Source organism: Synchiropus splendidus, chromosome 4 (assembly GCF_027744825.2).
Source record: "Synchiropus splendidus isolate RoL2022-P1 chromosome 4, RoL_Sspl_1.0, whole genome shotgun sequence".
Lineage (NCBI taxonomy): Eukaryota > Metazoa > Chordata > Actinopteri > Syngnathiformes > Callionymidae > Synchiropus > Synchiropus splendidus.
Window position 1 is genome coordinate 2,648,573 of NC_071337.1, and position 20,844 is coordinate 2,669,416.

The 20,844-nt window shown below is 53.4% G+C and overlaps 1 protein-coding gene across 9 annotated transcripts in view; it reads right to left on the reverse strand.

The window, feature by feature from the left end:
- Positions 1 to 354: 354 nt before the first annotated feature.
- magi2a (membrane associated guanylate kinase, WW and PDZ domain containing 2a) overlaps positions 355 to 20,844 on the reverse strand; it is a 138,677-nt gene continuing 118,187 nt past the window's right edge. The window contains exons 11-23 of one of the 9 annotated variants that reach the window (XM_053863825.1): positions 17,300 to 17,331; positions 14,650 to 14,854; positions 12,883 to 12,924; positions 12,729 to 12,814; positions 12,329 to 12,521; positions 10,342 to 10,557; positions 10,035 to 10,220; positions 9,378 to 9,573; positions 8,374 to 8,599; positions 8,154 to 8,306; positions 5,769 to 5,907; positions 5,506 to 5,594; positions 3,106 to 3,317 (exon numbers count right to left, since the gene is read on the reverse strand). In XM_053863825.1, coding sequence (XP_053719800.1) covers positions 3,261 to 3,317; positions 5,506 to 5,594; positions 5,769 to 5,907; positions 8,154 to 8,306; positions 8,374 to 8,599; positions 9,378 to 9,573; positions 10,035 to 10,220; positions 10,342 to 10,557; positions 12,329 to 12,521; positions 12,729 to 12,814; positions 12,883 to 12,924; positions 14,650 to 14,854; positions 17,300 to 17,331 — 1,820 coding nt within the window. In that variant the 3' untranslated portion in view covers positions 3,106 to 3,260. The other 8 variants (XM_053863822.1, XM_053863823.1, XM_053863817.1 and 5 more) reach the window with 8 other exon arrangements.

Sequence of the window (20,844 nt, forward strand, 5' to 3'; positions counted from 1 at the left end):
CAGACACAAGCTTCAAGTCTTTCTTCCTTAGGAAAGAATCTTGACTCCATCACAGGTTTGGAACAGAGAAGCTCTTGAGTTCTATCACCTCAGACCTGTGTTTTCAGGTGCTCGTGTATTACCTTTACAGCTCCGTGATTGGTTATCGATCCATCACGTGCTGTGCTCGCAGACGTCAGTAACTGACCATGAAGTGTCACAAAGCCTCAATTTCAGAGCTTGGTGGGTGGCGCTCTCGGATTTAAAACATGTTCCATAAAAAAAAAAAAAAAAAAAACGCGCAAGGAGAGCGCCATCTAGCGGGCCCCGAAAATGAGGCTTCGTGATGCTTCAGCAGCTTCACAGCACACATAACACTCCGTCATCGTCATGTCAAGATTTTATTTGACAGCGTTTCAGAGTATCATACATTTAAACAATATTTTGCAAAAGTTAATATATCCATAGAGTTGCATTTCATAAAAATAGTCTTTGTGACCGTCAATAGGACACAGAGTCGTCTTGGTTCCTGTTGAGGATCTACACACTGCTAGAACACGACACAGTGATATCGAGCGCTGGCGTCCTGGATGCAGCGTGGTCTCACACGCACGCACGCACACGCGCACACACACACACACACGCGCACACCTGTTCCGCTTCACGTAGAACACACGTTACATTTTGGCTTCCATGTGGAGGGACACAGACGCAAACCCAACCGAGGGGATGAACGGAGAGAAGTGCTACTTTAGTCAGCGAGTTTATCGGAAGATCCGAAGACCAAACCGAGGGTCGGATTGTGCTTCAAAGGCAGATTGTGTAACAAGAGATTAGCGACAGATTGGTGAGAGTTTCCTGATCCCTCTCCGGGGGAAACAGTTGTTTTGTTTTGGGGTAATATGAGTGGAGTGGATTTAGAGATCACAGAGCAGATGGAGGAGGGCCGTGATTACAGAAGTGGTGTTGGACCGCCAGACTTCCAGGACACATCAAAGGAATCGTGGAGTTTTTGCTGATTCTGCGGAGCAAATGAAGCGCGACCTTTGGACCGGCGGGGGGATCACAGCCTCACGACTCTGACTCGCACCGGACCAGTGCTTCCCTCGCCTACACGGCTCCACCGTCGAGTCCGAGTCACTGACTGGTGTCATTGATGGGAACCTCCAGATACCTTCTGACCTTCATTGTTCCAGATGAAGGTGTCAGGTCTGACGAAACCCTGGCTGGTGATTGGCCTGTCTCTCGCGCAGTGACTTGAATTCAGACCAGGTGCGTAAACCCTTGACAAGTCTACTTCACAGCAGACGTCCAGGCCCAGATGATCTACTGGCTTGTGAGTTTGGACGGCTGGCGTCGCCCGTGAAGAGGGGTCTCGCACTTCAGACTTACTTTGGAGGTTTTGCACCTGACAGCTGAAGGACCAAGTCTGGACCTCGTAGACAGAACTCCAGTTGAAAAAGCACCATGGTTCCGTGAAGAGGTGGAGACTCCCCAGAACACTGGAGAAACCTGTGTCAACCTTGAGGTCCGGGGGCCAAATGCAGGTCAGGTTTCTGGGCCAGCGTTAAAATCACTGGCGGCTCAAAGTGAAACTGAGTAAGAACCAGAACATATCCAACCCACGTTGATGTTGTGATTATGAGGACCACAGTGGGCAAAGGCTGGAAACCTCTCAGAAGAAGAAGAAGAAGCCTTTCTCAGAAGTCAGTCTCCAAAGTGACTGATGTCATACGCCCACTTCACAGGCGTCACTGGAAACCTATATGTTGTTTAGCCTGTGACTGGAACTGGGTCTGAATATTGGCCTCCAGTGACTGAGGTTGACACCGGCTCTGAAGGTTCAAGGACTTTTTGGGGGCGAAGTTCCCACTCCAGATCAGGGGTGGAAGGCTCCGGCTGAGCCTCAGGATCAGGGTCTCCACCTGCTCCTTGGCAGACCTTGTCGGTCCGGCCCAAGAGCAGAGATGAAACGACAATGCTGGTTCTTCTAACATGGGTCCAGAAAACCAGTCCGTCACAGTTTGTCGGGATCGGAGCCGTCCGTGGTCAGCATGGGCCCCGTGTTCATCACCCTGTAACCGGTTTACTGACCCACAGGTGACCGGGTCATGCCAGGCTGCTGCTCCCCTGGTGCGTGTGATTCAGACAGAACATTCAGAGCCACCTCACACCCGCGTGGTCAGCCGCACCATGTGACCCAGGGGCCTCAAATATACACACAAATCACATGTAGCTTTGTCACACTGAAAAAATACATCTTTGAAGTTGGTAGCAGCCTGTTTCCTTGAAGGTGACTCCGGAGCCAAACCCATGTCAGTCTAAGGCACTCTGCCCCCCTGCGTCACGGCGGCCTCGTCTCTTGGCGTCCGACTGGACAGCACCGTCGGGGTGAATTACAGGAATGAAAAACGCCGAAGCGGGCAGCCAGGTCATGAAACCATCGGCCCGTATTTACACCGAGACCCGTCACAAAACCTCTCAGACTCATTCACGCTGCTTCCGTTAAGGCAAAGTTCCGTTGGAGAGAAGGTCTCACAACTGTCGTCCCGTAAAAACGCTCTTCTAAACAATCTTAAAATAGACTCCACTCTGTTGATATAAAAAGGTCCAGCTGCAGAATGTTCCGGCCAGGCTCCGTTTCGCTACACACAAGTCCACTTCCACAGGAGAACGTTCTCAAGGTGGCCGGTGCCAAAAGTTTCTCAGAATAACTTAGGAGCACCCGATCATAAATAAAAGTCTAGCCGGCGGCGGCTCGCCGGGAACGTTGGGGCGCAGAAGTTGTTATCTGCTGAGCGGGGAGGCGCCCACTCGCAGGGTGCTGGGCAGCTTGTCTGAGCCGGGGACCTTCCAGGGTCCGGGAGAGACGGTGGCCTTCCTCCCAGCTGAGCTGCCGCCGCCGCCGCCCTTGGTGCCTGGCGCCGGCTCCCCCTGCTGGTGATGCTCCCGGCTGTTTCCGTTGGCGTGCAGGAGTTTGGAGCCTCGGCCGGTGCTCCTCTCTTTGGACCGACCCCTCGCGCCCCTGCCCGGCCGCCCGTCGCCTCCTTCGGCGTCAGCAGTGGCTTGCGAGCCGTGGGTGGACCTGCCACCGTTCTTCTGGGCTCTGCTGCTGCCGCTGCTGCTGCTCGGCCCGTGACTGACTGCATCTGGCTTCAACAGCTCGGCCTTGAAGGGGCTGGTGGACCGCTCCCGCCCGCTGTCCCGAGGCAGCAGGGGAGGCGGCTCTGGGACCAGATGAGATGAGGACAATGGCAGGGAGAGAGGGTCGATGGGAGGGGCTACTTCCGGCAGACTTGGGGAGGCTGAAGGGCGAACATCCCATGAGGTGGAAGTGTCTGGAACACACAGTCATGTGGTCAGTGGCCTCGTCAGTGGAGGCGACATGGAGCGTGCAACATGCCATCACACGGCAGAGCACCAGGAGCACCTACGCTCCTGAGACCACAGCGGCGCACGCACACAGTGACCATGCCGGAACACTCAAGGCACCACCTCACAGACACACCAGAGCGCCAGCGCTAGCTGCGGTGCGGCACATGCAGAGACACGCATGCACACAGCGTCAGAGCCAGCGACTGGATGTGACAACGCGACGAATGACAGAGATCTTTACTCCATGATGTCAGCGACCATCAGCGAGAGGCTGCGGGGACATGAGGTCGTACGCCTCAGCGTAGGTGGGAGAGCTCTCCCTTGCTTTTGTGAGTGACAATGGTAGCGCTCCCTGACCGTCAGTCTGTTAAGGCAGACTCCGCCTCCATACAAACCTCTGTCAGGCTCCGCCCTTGTGAGGAGCTCCGGAACAAAACAGCCCGGAAACTACTGACAGACCATCACCATGAAGAAGATGCACTTATTTTATCATCAGTGTTTATTTAGCATCTACATTTATTTATTTATTTGTGTGTTATTTGCGCTTGAAATACTAGAGAATGCGCAAATCAAGCATATTTGGTTCAAATCATTGCAGCCTCTTTAGGCTAAAACTAGTTTCTCACAAGCCCATTTGCAAAAGTCTTTATTTCCCATAATGTTCCAGAACCAGAACTTTCACCACAATTTTTATATCATCTCCTGCAAAGTCAGGTATTTACGGAGCCCTGGAAGGGACATGCATGTGTTTGTTTATTTGTTTTTATCCCGAGATAACAGTTATCTCAATATCATTTTTATCTCGAGATACAATGGTAAATGTCAGCGCATGCGTAACTGCCTCTCTGGCAAAGCATTTTGCAACATCCTCCTGTAACCACTATGTCTCCCACGGCTTCCTAACTGTTAACACTCCATCCAGTGCCTTCTACTCAAAATAATACCACATGTGGCTAAGCTATATGTATTACGCGTCACTGGATGTGGCACGCATGACTTTATTTTTTTTTTTTATCCCGAGATAAAAATGATCTTGAGACTGTCATCTCGGGATGAAAAAATAAAGTCATGCATGTGACATCTAAAAAACACATGCATGTCACTTCCAGTGCTCCGTAGGTATTTTTGGTCGCAACAACCAAAAATTCACTGACATCCAGGAGGGACTGAACTATAGTGTGCCGGGATTAGAATCGCTGAGTCATGAATGTGGTGTCACAGGTGGGATGGGAGATGTGTTTGAAGTTGTCGCAGTATGGAGGAAAGCACTAATGTTTCGGGAACTCTTCCCTGATGGGGGGACCTGAGCCGTCGGACCCTTCAGAGGAAGATTTTTTTTTCTCATGGAATATGAAGTTTATTGCACACATAAACCCTGACTAAAGAAAGCTGCAGCACCTTGCTGATAAAGATTTGAGGTGTCACCTTATGGTGACGCGACGAGGGAAAAACGCATCTTGCAAATCCCTTGAGATTGACGCTTGTCATCCGGTCCACAACCGAACGCCAGACTCTTTTTCGGAACAAGTTCATTTTGAGACTCATCGGTGGGCTGATTCTCGCAGTTTCTATCCTGTGGCCGATCTGATCACTACCGCGTCCATGAGTTAAACTCGTGACTACAAGGCACTTCGTCATTGGCTGAAGGTGGAGCCGTGAGCATCGTGGGAACTCAGAAAGTAGTGGCTTGCAGCGCTGCTTGGGAGCATAGAACTCTCAAAGGAAAGTAGCAAAGTGGAAAAATGCGAAAACTAAACACGGCGGTGAATTGAAAATGGGATTTTTGAACGATTTATCGTGCAGGCCTAGACGGGAGGTGCAAGTGGTGAGGCGGCCGCGGAGAGCCAGTGCGTGGTGACGTGTGAAGGAGCGACTCGCACCCGAAACCACGGCAGCTCGGGAGAGAAGACAACGTGGACGGACACGAGGCGCAGCTTCACACGATGTTATCACCAGCAGAGGCACTAAAGGATCCAGTCAGATGAACAAAGATCCTGCTCATCTTCTCAGCCTGACTGGTGCTGACTAAGCATCTACAGCCGGTCACTGACGCCCAGTTAACCTGACTGGCACAAACACACGCAGACACACAGAGACAGAGACAGAAGCACAGAGAACAGCGAAGAGAAAAGCATGAGCAGGGTCACAAACCGTGTCTTTAGAGAGGCCCGTTAGGAGGAAATAGGGGGAGCCATGCTTGTCACTTGTCATGCACATGGAGAGACTGGAAGATACCGTTCCTATAGAAGGGGAAGTAACAACCTAGACCAATCAATTAGTGACAGATCACTGGAGTGGACAGAAGATACAGCGCTGTTAGTCCAGACTGAGAGAGAGTTAAATGTACAGTGTGTATCGAGAGGAACCACGAGGAGCGCTGTGACATCAGGGTGGAGGCGAGCGGCGACACCTACCGTACTCTGGGACCTGCCCCGTGCCCCTCTTCAGCAGGAGACGGACCCGCCGGCCCCCGGACTTGATCAGCTCGATGGCCCTGCCGTGGGTCATCTCTCGGGTGGTCTCCCCGTTGATCTCGATGATCTGGTCCCCCACCTGGAGCAGCACACAGACCAGTGAGTCACGGGGCTGGGCAGCACGGAGGAGGGACCGAGGTCGGCGCTGCAGCCGCGCGCAGAGTTGCATCACACTTAGGTGTGAGGACCAGTTGCATTTGAGGGACATTTTGCTGGACTCCACAACGTTAGGCCTCGCACTTGAGGGTTAAAACTACAAAATACCCGCGTTTCACTTTGGCTTTGAGTTTGAGAGAGAGAGAGAGAGAGAGAGACATGAACACACATCCTTCCCCTGAGGGTGTGTGTTCATGTTTTACCTAAAATTGGGGATGTTTCTCCAGAATATACAAACACAGATGCTTGTCTCTCCGGCCTTCTGAGGACCTCTCCCGGCATCACCCTTTCCCCAGCCTCTCCCCCTAAACCTAACCATCCCAAACACATGGATAAAGATAACCAGGACTCTGAACCAGACTGGAACCCAGTTAGAATCACCCCGTTATTTTGAAGATCAAACCCTCAAACTGAGGCTTAAACTTCGTTGGGTACGGCCAAATGGTCCCCACAAGGATAGTATTTTGTCAATAATTGGTCCCCAGAAAGTAGGTTAAACAAGGCCTCAGACACACGCAACACACACCTGAATCTCTAACCTTGTGGGGACCTTTCCCCAGCCTCTCCCCCTAAACCTAACCATTCAAAACACATGGCTCACCTGAACCAAACTGGAACACAGTTAGAATCACCCCATTATTTTGACCATTTCACCCTGAAACTGAGGCTTGACCTGGTCCCCACAAAAGCATATGGTGGAGTTGTGTCAAGAATTGGTCCCCACAAGTGAGGATAAACCAGACACACATGACACCAGGACACTGAAGTGACCTTCATCATCATCACCATCTGGTCCTCGGCTGCAACTGTCACTGAGCAGACAGTGGATCATCAGCGGAGGCACGATGGCACCAACGCTGGAGTCGGTTCACCCAACTGAGACTCGTGCGTTACCCGACAGGTCAAGAGCGTAACGTTCCGTGACATGTGAGACTCAGAACTGAGTCATGGAGGTCACGTAGCCAAGCCAGGACAGGTGGCAGAGATGAGGTGGGGCCTCTTTGCTTCTGCTGCTGCCCCCCCAACCCCACCAGAGCAGAAGGATGGATTCCATCTGCAGCTCAAGCAAACCGCGCTGTCAGCTGACGTGTGCGAGGGTCGACCCAGCGACAGCGATTCCCCTTCACAGTGAGTGGAACCTGAAGTGACAGGCGCGCGAGCGGCCCGTCAGCCGCGTCTCATGTTTGTTTAATCGAAACCCCCAGAGTGGCTCTTCATCTGTGCACCACACATTGACTTCATCAGAGAGGAGACATGAGGAGGAGGCGCGGCTCCACGGGAGTCCTCGGCTGGACCTCATGATTCCACCTCCAGGGAGGGGAAATCCAGCTCCCTGAGGCCCCTGCACACATCATCTACGACAGGCTTGTGACAGAGCGGAGCTGGTGCTTCATCTGTCACTCGAGCTGAAGCCGTTCACATGAATGAAGAAACACCTGCTGCAGGAAGCTCACCCTCCACGGCTCCCGGGCCGCCACCAGCCAAGAGCAGGTGGGGGATGCTCTCGGACCAGGACACCGGTCAGGGGGGTCGGACTCTCCCTCTCTAAATCTGCAGCGGATGTGAAATGGACTCACACCAAAGCTATCGTGGCTAAGCGCTATTTTGCCGCGTGGGAAATCAGTCACCCCAAATCACTGCCACCTAGTTCTAAACCTGGTACTGCAAGTTGGAGACGACAGGTTCCAAGCACCCGTTGAGCAAAAGACAGCAGTGTCTTGAATGCAGTTCTGCACTTGAAGCGTCACCATGACGACGGAGGTGGTGACACCAGAACCATGCTGCAGAGATCAGATCCTCTCACTTGATACTGGACACCAGTGGTCAGAGGTGACATGAAAACATCTCTTCTCCAACATGAATCCAGCATCCAGACTGTTGGCTCCCTGCGGCTGACCTGTCGTGTAACAGTTTTTAATTCCGTCTCATGGTGAAAGTGTGTGAAGAGCCTCATCATGTTCTGGACAGAGTCCGTCACATGACGTGGGGCTGCTGTAGACCACGACTGAGTCTGGCCTAACCACAAGTTTCTGGTATTACAGTGGCACGTGAGGCCAAAGGAGCAAACCGATTCCGTCCAAAAGCAGTCGGAATTCACCAGCTCATCTCCATTGGGGCCACTGTCTGGAAGTTGGTTGGTTTAGCAGTTAGTGATCTGGCCGGACTCACCCTCATCCTGCCGTTCCTCACGGCCGGTCCGTCCTCCGCCAGCCGCAAGACGAACAGGTCCATCTTGTACTCACGGCCTCCGCGGATGCTGAAGCCGAAGCCTTTGACACTTTTCTCCAGCTCCACCGTGAAGAAGTCAAAGTCCTGCGTCAGCTGCCACAGACGGCGTGAGCTCACAGGTCATGTGACCAGGGGGTGGGCGCACGGCGACTCTCCTCACCTGCACGGGGGGCATCCTATACTCCGGGATGGTGAACTGTCGGGCGTCCTGGCCCAGGTGCCTGAAGTCCAGCAGAGGAGGGTGTCTGTATTCCAGTGTGGGGGGCTGGCGGTAGTCTGCCACCGGGGGGTGCCGGTAGTCCACCGGCGGCTGGCGGTAGTCTGTGAAGGGCGGCTGTCGGATGTCGGGCTTCACGTCCTGTCGCGCCTTGACCTCTGACCTGTAGCTGAAAGACCACAGAGGAAGAGTCAGGAGCAGTTCTGCTTCTCCTTCAGGGACAGAGGACGTGAGCTCCTCCCACTGTTGCTGCACACTTCGGTGACCCCAGACAGTTCAAGACAGATCTGGACGTTGTTAGTTTGGTGATGTCTGCACAAGCTCCCATCACTGCATCCAAACTTCTCCTCTTTTCAAAAGCCCCTACTCCACCTGAGGGAGGAACCGAGCCTCACTAGCTTGTTGCTCACTGGCTAGCTGGCGACTCCTTCCTCCGTCATGTGACCTGTCTTCCTCCAGCCGTGTCCCTGCCTCACATCCATCCTGAAGGGGTCCAAGACCGTCCTTTTCTTCCAGATCCTACCGAGCGTCCTGCTCTCCCCTGCGTCCCACAGTGCTAGCTAGCTTCGCTACCCACCTAACTAAGACCCTACAGTAGCACCCACCAAGCTCCATCAATGATCAGGAGGAAACCAGAGGGAGGTGATGGTTTCACCCCTCAACACAGGATGCAATGGCACTAGCATGTCAGCGACATGTTCGAGGAGCCTGCGGCTCACATCATCTGGGGACCTCTGAAGTGCTGATGTCAGCAGAAGTGTGCGGCAGGACAGAAAACCCGGCACCCCCTGCATCCCGCGTGGCCTCACGCGTCGCGTCACGTCACGTCAGGCGGCTCCATGGTCTGGTTCAGTGTTCGACTGTGGCCATCAGATATTTAACAGGTCACAATAAAGCGGTAATTTCTCTCCAAGACAGTGAGGTGCAGCAGGACGGATAGAACTCACCTGCTCTCATGGGGGTAGGTCTGAGGGGGGGCGGCGGGCCGCTGCGTCACCGGGCTCTGGTGGGTCTTGGTCTGGCTCTCGGAGAGTCCCGAGCACGGCTGGGAGCTCTCCGTGTTGGACTGGTTCTTCGGACTGTTCTGCTGGATCAGAGGGCTCTGCTTCTCTGAGCCGGGGGCCGAGGGGGGGTTGCTGGTCTCTGCAAGTGGGACCACAAGTGGATTGTTATCTGGAACTGCTCACCAGGAGGAGACAGCTGAGAAACGGCGCCGTGCACGAGACGGAAAACTCAAGAGTCGGCTTTAGCTTGAGTGGGTTCGACTGTTTAGAGGGAGAGGCAGGGGAAAGGGTGATGGCCAGGAGAGGTCCTCACAAGGACAGAGAGAGACAAACGTGTGTGTGGACAGCATGTTTCTACTAGTTTGTGGGGTCCAGTTCTTGACAAACACTTTCTTATGCAGACCATATGACTTTGTGGAGGCATTTTGCCGGTCCCCACAAGGTTAAGCCTTATATCGGAGGCTTCAAACTTCAAAATAACTGGGTTCCAGTTTGGTCCTGGTTCAGGTGAGCCATGTGTTTTGGAGGGGTAGGTTTAGGGGGAGAGGCTGGGGGAAGGTGCCCACAAGGAAAGAAAGAGCGTGAGTGTGTGTGTCTCACCCTCCTGCGCTATGATCCTCAGCGTCACGCTCAGACCAGCGTCCTTGATCAGTTTGACGATGTCGGCGTGCGCCATGCTGACGATGGACTGACTGTTGACCGCCAGGATCCGGTCTCCCACCTTCAACTTCCCGCAGCGGTCGGCCGGACTGCCTTCGATGATGCGGCCGATCTTGTGGGGCACGGCTGAGAGGAGACGGCGGAGAATGGCGGGGTTACATGACGGGCCAGGTGGGCGAGCCAGACCCTCACGGAACTCCATGATCCAGACCTGCGGGCAGCACCGCTCTCTGAAGAGCCGACTCACCGTTGGTGACCGTGGCCTCGGGGCGGTTGAGCGAGCTGATGATGACGAAGCCAAATCCCTCGCTCTCCTTCCTGTTGATGACGACGTCGCTGGGCTGCGCGCTGACGGCGTTGCTGGTCTGGTTGCTGCTGTTGCCGCAGGTGAGGTCACTGCGCGGGGAGCTGTGCTGCGTGGAGACGGAGCCCGAGCTGCGGCCGTTCTCGGGACACGACTCACCTGCGGAGTGGAGGGAGGCGCTGGGGTGAGAATCTGTGGAGAAATCTGAGCGTGCGAGAAGTTGCCGGTTCAATCCCGGCCCTGCTGAGTGAGCGAGTGAACGTGGGAGCATGAAACCCGCTGCAGCTGACTCTGACAGTGAGGGAGCTCTTGTCAGTGTGGAGGATCAGGTCCAGCAAGGCCTCACTTCGCCTGGAATCATGAGCGTATTCACGATAAAAGTTCATTTCTTTTTTCATGTATTTTCCCCACAATATATGACATATAGTTTCTACAATAATCATATTCATTCCACAGTACATCTGAGTGTTCTTTTTCTATGTTAGAGTTGTTGTCCGATCAGAATTCAGCTCGCCTGTGTTGCCAGGTCGGATGAAATCAACTCGTATCAGAGTTGGGGACAGCAAGGGCTTCCATGCGCTCGTGACTGATCCTGTGACTCGTACAGTCATTTCCAGATCGACTCTTTTCCCGCTCTCTGAACCCTGTGGCTTCATCATATATGGACTGTGATGGACAAACAACCTTCAGACCAATGAAACCACAGCTGTTGACAGACATTCTCCGCCCCTGTATTTCACCAGCATCTACAGCCACAGTGGCTAGAAAACCCAGGTGGAGACAGGGTTTGTTCCCCTCTTCCTGTCATGTGACCGCCACAGGCTGAGCCCTTGGTGAGGGCAAACATTTTAGATATTATTTTCTTCACCTTTCATGTGTTAATGACGGCGCAGCTGTGCGATTCTATTCTGTAAGAGACATGTTTCTAGTGCCGCTGTCGGCAAAATGTGGCCGTCTGATGCGAAACTGTGACTTGGCAAACGAGTGAACAACAGGGTTTCTGCCACATATGAATATGAAATGTCAAATGTAAAACCATAAAAATTATGCCTTTTTAAAGATGGATTCTCAGGCGATCGAACATATTAAAACTAGTGGTTGGACTTTAACAAATTAATTATGATTAATAATAATTAATTACAACATTATTATGATTAATTAATTACAAAAAAAGACAACCGGGAACCTCTGTCAGTGCAGGAGTTCCTGCTCCACTGATCCCACTGATGCAGCAGACACGTGGCAGCTAGGATGAGAACAACAACAACAAACATGGAGGAATCCTCCCTGAACCAAAACAAACAAAAGCAGCTGTTTGCTTTGGTTCAGGGAGGTTTTTCACTACACAATGACCAGGGTTTCCACCACTCTGGATGGACTTGAGATTCTTATACAAATATTTTCAAGACGTCAAAAGAGCTTTAGTTTAAATCAGGTGATATAAAACTTGAATATAGTCACCATGGTGGTTTATTGTGCTGTTGTTAACTGACAACATTGTGTTGTTTAAATGTATGTATGGCTCCATCACTGGATTCAGTCAGATACCACATTCATTCACATTGAAAAATGTGGCTTCTTGTGGCAAATATTCTGATACCATTAAACAGTGATTCACTGAGATGAATTCATCCCAAACTCTCTCATTAACTAGATTAATTTTTTAATCGAATCCCACCCCTAATTTAAAATCAAGTGGAAACATTGAAACAGAGGGATAACACGTAACACATCATGGAGGTTTTCACCGTGTTGTTGGTGGAAAAATGCCCAGAGAAACATGGTGGTGACAAAAGGTTCCCCAGCGTTTCTCACGTGTTGATAGGCCGCCGGGTTGGTTGAGGGGGTGGGACTATGTTAGGACATCACTGCTCGCCACTGCGTTCTGTGACTCAGAGGGAGTCACAGCAGTTTGCCTCTGAGGACTCACCCGAGCTCTGCACTCGCCTCCGGATCACCATGTTGACCTGTCCGTTGCGGGCGGCGGCGTGCATCAGGTCGATCACGTATCTGTGCGGCTTGCCCACCACTGGGATGCCGTCCACGAAGAGCAGCTCGTCGCCGGGTCGCAGCCGCCCGTCCAGGTCCGCCGGGCTCTTCTCGATGATGGCACCGATCAAGATCTGTCCGCCAAACGCAACCGAGGTTAGTGACCGCGCCAGGGCCACGAGGCCATGCCTCCTTCAGACTGTTACGTCAACAGACGCCACCACAGCCTCATGCTCTCGGGGTCAAAGGTCAGGTGGACACGTGTGAGGGTTAGAGAGGAGAAAATGACAGGTTGCCACGCCCATCGTCATACGAGCCTTCTCACGCGTCTCCGGACTCACAGGCTGGCCCGCCTCGTCCCCGCCCAGGACCCGGAACCCGAACCCAGACTTCTGTCGCCGCAGGTGGACCTCGATGTCCTGGTACTCTGCTCCAGGAGACAGGAGGAGAAACCATCAGCCACTGGCTCACTGAGGACTGGAGAGAAGCGCGTACCTGTGGGGTCCACTGGGAGCACGGCTCTGGGCTGGCTGGGTTCTGAAAAGATCCAGAGAAGAGGTGAGGACCACCATGCACAGAGGAGAGAGAGCACAATCCGGGCTGGAGGTCTGAGTCTGAGGCACCACCTCCGCCGTGTCATCGCACACCTTCAGAACCAGGGTCCCACACGGATAGGATGTTCGGTCCAATGGATCAGGGTGAGTCAAAATAAAATATTTATTATCGCTGGGATTGTGCTGAAAAATTGACCCCAAACATGGAAAACACTGGACCCCCAAGAGTCCAGGTTTGTTCCGAGGTTACCTTGGATCAAAAACACAACAACAGACATAGAAATACTGTTTAGCCAATGAGGGCTGTAACTTGACAAGTAACTTGTAATGTAACATAAAAAAGTAATCAAACTACTTTTTCAAAGTGCAACTCTGGCTGGGTCGCAGAGGTGAGGAAACCTCTTGGCTCACCACCACAGACCAGACCAGGATGCTGCCGTTACCATGGGAACGGTCCAAGGTTCAGAGCAGGACAGAAGGGACATTTCTAAAGGTTTTAGGAGTCAAACGTCTGCAGTGAAAACCATTCCTTTGCGCGGCCTCACAGAGGTGTCCGCAGTCCGGACCAACCCAGACCAGCAGAAGCTCAGGACCACTAACTCCAATGTCCTCCATCGATCCTCACTCACTCTCATCATCGTCCCGCCACGTAAACCTCCTGAGCATCTCAAGTGTTCCTCTGGCGACTCGCCCTCTCCCCCGGCTGCACCAGACCACGGGAATCACGCAGACAAGGAAGTGAAATGGAGCGTCCCCAAACACTGTCTCTGCCGATTCCCAGCGCGGCGTTGACATCCAGGAGCCGAGGAGCAGCCTGCACGCTGCGCCGCTCGGGGCCGGACGTTTGACACGAAGACGGGCTGACAGGAATGTCCCGTGGAATATCGGACGCCTCACGTGAGATGGAGGAGCAAGTTTGGTTGCACTGTGGGAAGCTACAAAATGAGCCCAGAGGTTTCTGGAGCACAGGTGACTCCTCACTGCTCATCACAAAACCCAGCAGTCCAGATGACCATGGTGACCCACCTGGGTTTCACTCGACACCAGAAAAGCACTCAGCAAGTGCAGACCTCCACCCAGCGGCTCATGTCACATGACTAACCACAGCATCCAGCCAAATGGAGTGATTCAGAAATGCACCACCACAGTGTCACTTTTTTTATCTGCTCAGCAGAAGAGAAGATCTGGGCCCAGAACCCAGGCCACGACATCCTGGCAACCCTCTGCTCCTGAAGGTTTCACAGAAACACGTGAGCAGAACACGCACCGGTGGCGACCTGGCGGGTTCCTGATCAGCACCAACTGACATGAGGCGGGACGGACCTCAGCTCCACTGGATTCGATCTCTCGACGTTTTGGATCCGTCACTATAGCAACCACTGCCGCACTCGGCGCTTGGTTTTGGCTCCACTTCCCAGCCAGGCTTATTAAGTTGACAACTGCAGCTCGTTCCCACACACGGCCATAAAAAGGCACCAGAGCCACGACGCTGCGGAACGAACCCATAAAAGAGAAGACACGACGCCAAACTCATTTCAGGAACCAGCGGAGGTTTTCTTCCCCACGGTGAGGAAACCATCTGCTTCACGACGGCGTCCTCACTCACTGGCGCCGGAGTGAGCCGCAGACGCCACGCGCTCATCAACTTCAGAAGTACATGTCGGTCAGTCGGTGTTGCCGTGGCGATGTCAGCCAGTCGGGTACTTACGCCTATTCTCATAGATCGCCCTGGACCGCTCATACAGGCCAAACGGGTCAGGTTTGGCCAGCACCAGTGCCTCGGCCGAGTCCGGGACTGAGGCCCGGTGGAGGTGGTGGGTGGGGTAGGGGGCGCTGTGGGGGATAACTGGAGCAGAGAGGCTGGTCTGAGCCGGGCTGCTGTGGCCCTGCTGGGACTCCCACTGCTCCAACACCTGAAAAGCAACAGTGGCATCAGTAGTCATGTGGAGCGGGTCTCTGATGTGAAGAGCTCGGGCAGAGGTCCGGTTAGACCACAGGTGACCTCGACATCTCAAGGTCACGCCGGATCACTTCTCAGATTAGCCAGAATGACCTTTGTGGTCGGTTTACCTGCTCGCTCTGGTGTCACTGAGAGACGGACCGAATGGCTTCTAGCGCCACCTTGTGGAGCGGCAGCACATAAAATATAGTAATCTGACACTGACACAGTCGAAAAGTGTTTTTTCTGGTGCTCTTGAAAATAGTTAACATATCAACACACAGGGCCCTCCTGAGGGCCAGATGGTGGCCTCTGAGCCGCAGGTCACTCGTGGAGTTGTGAGTGTGTTGAAGGCGATCAACGGAGCTCTACAGATGACGGACCCTGGACACGGTCTCGGGCAGGAGTCCAAGACAAACGAGGGTCTCGGCACCAACGTCCGTGACCAGAGCGTCAGCTGTTGCAGTGCATTATGGGACTGGGAGATTTAGTGAGATTAATGTGGCAGGTTGTATACAGTGATGGACCGGATCCTCCTGCTCCACTCTGCCCGTCTCTCACTGCAGTGTCACTCAAAACCAAGTGTGCGGGTCCAAGTCATGCTGGATCACCCGACTGGTGTCAGGCAGGACAGTTAGTTAGGTTAGTGAGGAGCCGAGCATCTCCGGCTCCACTTCCCATCCAGATCGGGGCGGGCCATCGAGGCTGAGCACGCAGAGCGAAGCAGACATGTCTAGCACTGGCGTGGGGGGCGAGGGGGGTGGACGCAGCGGAGCTGGAGCTTCATCGCCCAAGATACGAGGGGAACTGGGGCAGCACTGACGCTCCACTCAGTTTGGGTTGAAATGCTCTCTTATATTTGCAACTCGGTGTGATGGCCGGGGGACTGAGGCACGGAGGTCATGTGACCGTCCACTGCAAGACAGTTTTCCAGCACCATCTGGACTCACCAGTCGTTTTGAAGGACACGTCGCTGTTGGGAGCAGCTCTAACAACTGGAACGCTGCTGCCACCTGCTGTTACACTCAGCTCATTTGGCCATATGCCACGTTTCAGGTGAATATATCTGAGATATGTGACAACAACACTGGGGAAAAACTAGTGTTGTTGTGGGGAGCACCTGACCCAAGACCAGGGAGAAACCAAGACCAGGAGGGGATGAGACCAAGACCGAGACACAGAAGCATCAGTCGTACATACACACAGACAGGAGTCATAAAAAAAAACAAAAAACAATGTTTCATTGGAACAAACTGGTGCTTGGTTCTGGATTCAGTTGGTCTGGGTCACGATCAGGTGCTGTCCACTCCAACACCAGTAGAACCGGGTCAGTGTGGCTGGAAAGGAGCAGTGTTGTGGTGTCTCTCCAAGGCTTTGCTTGCACGAACATTACACTTCCTGTGAGCAAGTGATTGACAGCTGCCATAACGCCTCCTTATCGAAGCCAGGCAGATCTAAGGATCTGGTTCTTCAGCCCACGTCTAACGGGGAGCGAAAGTGGGACATGTTTTGGCGCTGTGTCACCGTTGACTTGCTCGTGTCACCGCTACATAATGCCAAGTGTTTGGGGTCGCAGTTTGGCTGCCACCAGCCTGACTCGTGTCAGATGAGTCAGAGCCCGCTGGCTCTGACGCAGGACGCCGCGCCAGGCACCGAGACGCCGTTTCCCTCCAGCGCTGAGGAAGAGCGAGCTGGTGATCGAGGGCAACGTGTCGGACCCGGACGCTTTCAAACACCCTGTTTTATTGAGCACAAAGGCTGGACCACATTGAGTCGTTTCCGTCACGACTCATTGGCTTTGACAGACAAATCGCTACCAGCTGATTTGCAAACTGGACTCAGGGGAGGCAGGCAGAGGCAGAGTCTGTGCAGCGCGGCTCCGTGCCACAATTAGACGCTGGCGGCTCCTGCCTTGTTAGTCAAACCTATCCATATTTCATTCTGAGGGCCGGAGAAGTGGCGCTGCAACAAATGATATCCAATTAAAGCGAGATGGAACTCGGGTTCCGAGGAGAGCGGGTCACCACAGGTCAGGCCGATATGAGCACTGGAACGCGACGCTGCGCCTCCCTCTGAGGAGGGATGGTGATTACGCTGAGCAGGATAATGAAGATCGATCAAACGTGGAGCGATAGAAAAGGCGGCCGGTGAGGAGGAGCGGCGAGCGGCTTCAGGACCGGGGTCCGGCGCTGGTGCGGAGTGACTCTGCTGCGTCCACCTTCCTGCTCAGCAGGCGTCGCATGCCAGCTCATTCTAGCTGCACCTCCTTCACCGACCACACGGATCACGCGGAAGACGTGAAGCAGACAGACAAGCGAGTGAAGCAGCAGTCAGTCATGGGGTCTGTGTGGTCAGGAGGGAGGCGAGGGGTTAACGCAGCCTCTAGTGAAAGCAGAGATGGGTTCGGTTCCGGGGTTACCTGAGTGGGGGTCTTCCAGGGGGAATAGTGACCTGCGAAGTTGAGACACAAATAAACCAAGTATGAGAGGAAATCAGAGTCTCTAAAAACACAACAGGAAGTGCTGAGCGCCAGAGCGTTGGGTCCAACTAAACTCATCATCCTGATCATCTACTGTGTGGGCGCGATTGTTGCAGTACCTGATGGATCACCACCGACAACAAAGGGTTCCCACACCAGTGTAAAGACCCTCCTTGGTCCCCTCAGGATCCAGAAGTGACAACTGGGCACTTGCCTTCAGAGAGTCAAGGACCAGCCGCCCATGTTCAGGTCTTCAGGTCCAGACCCAGACTAATCCATGACTGAATCCAGATTCAGTTCGACTCTCAAGGTTCCCAGCTAGCAAGGGTTTCCGCCGGGCACTCCGGTTTCCTCCCACAGTCCAAAAACACACTGAGGTAAAGCGATGAACCTGAAACTGTTCACGCTGTGTGTGAGTCAGTATCCGTGTCCAAGGGTCCCCTGCCTCTCACCCCGGGTTGCTGGGATGAGAGGAGCATCTGAGGCTCCACAGAAGTGTGAAAACAGTGACGACACCTTCAGCCTGCGCTGACTTTCTCCAATCGTCGACCTTTGAAGCAGCTCATCAAATGCTAACAGCATTGCGCGGCTCGTCGCGGAGACAGAGGACGACAGAAAATTCGGCTCCTCTCTACTGCTTCTGCAGTGACGCCACCGTCTGCCCTGCGGGAAGACACGCGAGCATGCAAATGAGGCGACCGAATTAAAGGGTGACGAGTCGACTTACACGCCTCGGCCCGGTGACACTTGAGAGAAACACGAAGCAATTCACTTCCTGGGGTCCAGCTGTGAGGCTGGAGACCCCAACAACACATGCCTGACAAGACTAGTTTGTCAGTCCAGGCCCCGAGCTTCCTGTGAGGACAACGCAGGAGACGTGAATAGTGTCGTCATATGTCGTCATGCTCGAGTCACCTGCCACCAATACACACAAGCTCAAAGGGCAAATCTGGTCCCACACATCACCTTCTGTGGCCCAGGAGAGCAGCACACATTGAAGAATCAAATCCAAATAGCTTAAACTGCCTGTTGGTGTTGTGGCTCGAGAAGATTGCGGCGCGAAGCATCGCCTCTCCACAGGTCGTGCAGGTACAACAGCAGGCAGCAACTCTGTCAACAATTCATCTCCAAACCTCCAAAAAGTCCAAGAAGTAAACCAGAGTTGAGTTATGAGTCCATGGTGAGTCAAAGATGCTGCAACGTTAGCCTCCAAAATCTATTGATGTTGACAGACCCTTTTGTTTGGGTCTCACACTCACACAGAAGGGGGGGCCTGGTGTGTTGAGCTGGACATGGTTGGACGCTCCACATCATGAAACCACCACAGCAGTTCCAGCGTTCCCCCAGCAGATGGCGCATCAATAAGAGCCCAGGCCCAGCTGCCCAGGGTTCAGTGGAGAAACACACCAGCTGCACTTTTATAGCTCGGAAACAGAACCTGAGCTGAAAGAGAGGCCGGAGCTGTGCAGGTGATCCTGCAGTAGATCCAGGCTGCGAGTCCAGAGACTAACGGGAGCTATCCATGGTGCTAAAGAGACTTTGGCTTCAGCGCTAACACGCGCTGCACACGGTGACATCCACGCTGCAACTGAAGCAAGTGCGTGTGCAAGTGTGTGCGCTCGATGGGTTGGAACAAAAACCTGCACCCACTGAGGCCCCTTTGTGGATCAGTTTGAGAAGAGGAGTGAGAGTGAAGACCTGGCTGAGCGTCGACCGCGTCACTCTGCAGCCCTCCTCCTCTCTCTTTGGTTTCCATCTAAAACCTCCAGCAGCGATGAATCACTGTCTGCCTCACAGCGATCCCCCGCTGCTGGGAATCCAACGCTGCTCTGCTGCTCACAGAAGACTCACCTCCTGACAGCGTCAGAGGTGAGTCTTGTTACAGGAGCGAGAGTGGACCCATCTATCAGCCCCGGTCTCAGCGCGAGGGCACAGCCAATCCGGAGGGCTGTACGGCCAGCGTGTGTATGTCTGTGTGTGTGTGTGTGAAACCTACGGCTGAGTGTGTGTCTGTGGGAGGAGGCAGCCAGCGAGCAGGCGACACTCATGAGAGTGTGGAGAAAGTCGCCTAATTACCAGGACACGTGTGAGCGGGAGCCTGGTAATGGTCTGGACGGCCGCTCACCAGGCGCTAACACACAGAGACGGCGCTCTGGTTTGTGGTCAAACGTCTGGTGTCCGTCTGTCTGTCTGTCCGTCCTCACCTTCACAGGTGCCAGATCCAGCGACTCACCAAAACAAAGCCCGAGAGACGTCTGAAGACGGGAGGTTGGCTTCGCTGACTCCACACTCAGCTCAGAGGTGGTCAGCAAAATGAAAGGGTTTAGACTTGTTACGGGCAAATTACCTTTGAGAGAAGGAAGCTTGCTGCTCAGCAGGAGCCCGAGCTTTCCCTCCTCTGCAGAACCAACCCACATCAAGCTTAATAAAGAGATTCATTTGCAAGGAGCTGGGAGCGACACTGCGGCCCCGTCGTTCTTCAGTGCTCAAGTTAACCTTCAAAACATCATTGAGTGATCAATATCATCACAAGGCCAGTCAGCTTTGTCGTTTCCATAGCAACCAGTCGCAGGAAAAGCCTGCAGCCTCAGAGTGCCGTGGTCATCGTGGCACTGCGTCACAGACCCAGGAAACGGAGCTAAAATGATTCGATAAACCATCAACATCTGCATGGAAACCGGTGAGGAGAAGCGGTGAAGGCACCTGAAGCGTGTCGGTGAGCTGGCAGACGTCAGATGAAGATTTCAGAACAAGAAGAGGGAATACGCTAAATGATGCTCCTAACAGCGCCTCACTGTCATTGAGCTCTCAGGAAGAGTCATGAGGACCAGATGAGGACATGCAGGGGGCGCCGTGGTGCTGCCACTGATACAAAACATGTCGACTCCAGTCCGGTGACCGGAACAGGGGGCCACATATGACCTTCAATATATTTAAGCTTTCAGTCACTACAGGTTCCAAAGGTTGAAGTCAGTAGAGGCAGGAAAGAGCAGTGAGCAGCAGTGTGGTTTCATTGTGAGAGACAGCACCACAGATCTGCTGTTTGCTCTGTTGATGTTGATGGAGATGAACAGAGCAGGTCTTTGTGGCTCTGGAGAAGAGTGGTATTGTAGGAGGAAGCATCAGAGAAGGATGTGAGGGTTGTGAAGGACATGTATGATGGATGTGATAGTAGGAGTCCATCAGGGATCAGCTCTCAGCCAATTCTTGTTGCTATGGTGATGGACAGACTGACAGACAGGTGTCTCCATGATGTTTGCTGAGGATATGGAGTTGAGTCAGAGGAGAAGGTGGAGTGGAGGAGGTACGAGCTGGAGAGGAGAGGAACGAACAGGTGTGCAGGAAGTGACAACAGATGAGCTCAGTCACACAGGGTTATGGAGGTCAGACTCAGGTGGTTTGGACAGGTCAGGAGACAGTGTTGGAAACAGAGGTTCCAGGTGACACAAAGAAAGTCCACTATGTAGTTAAACTGAAAGTGAAAG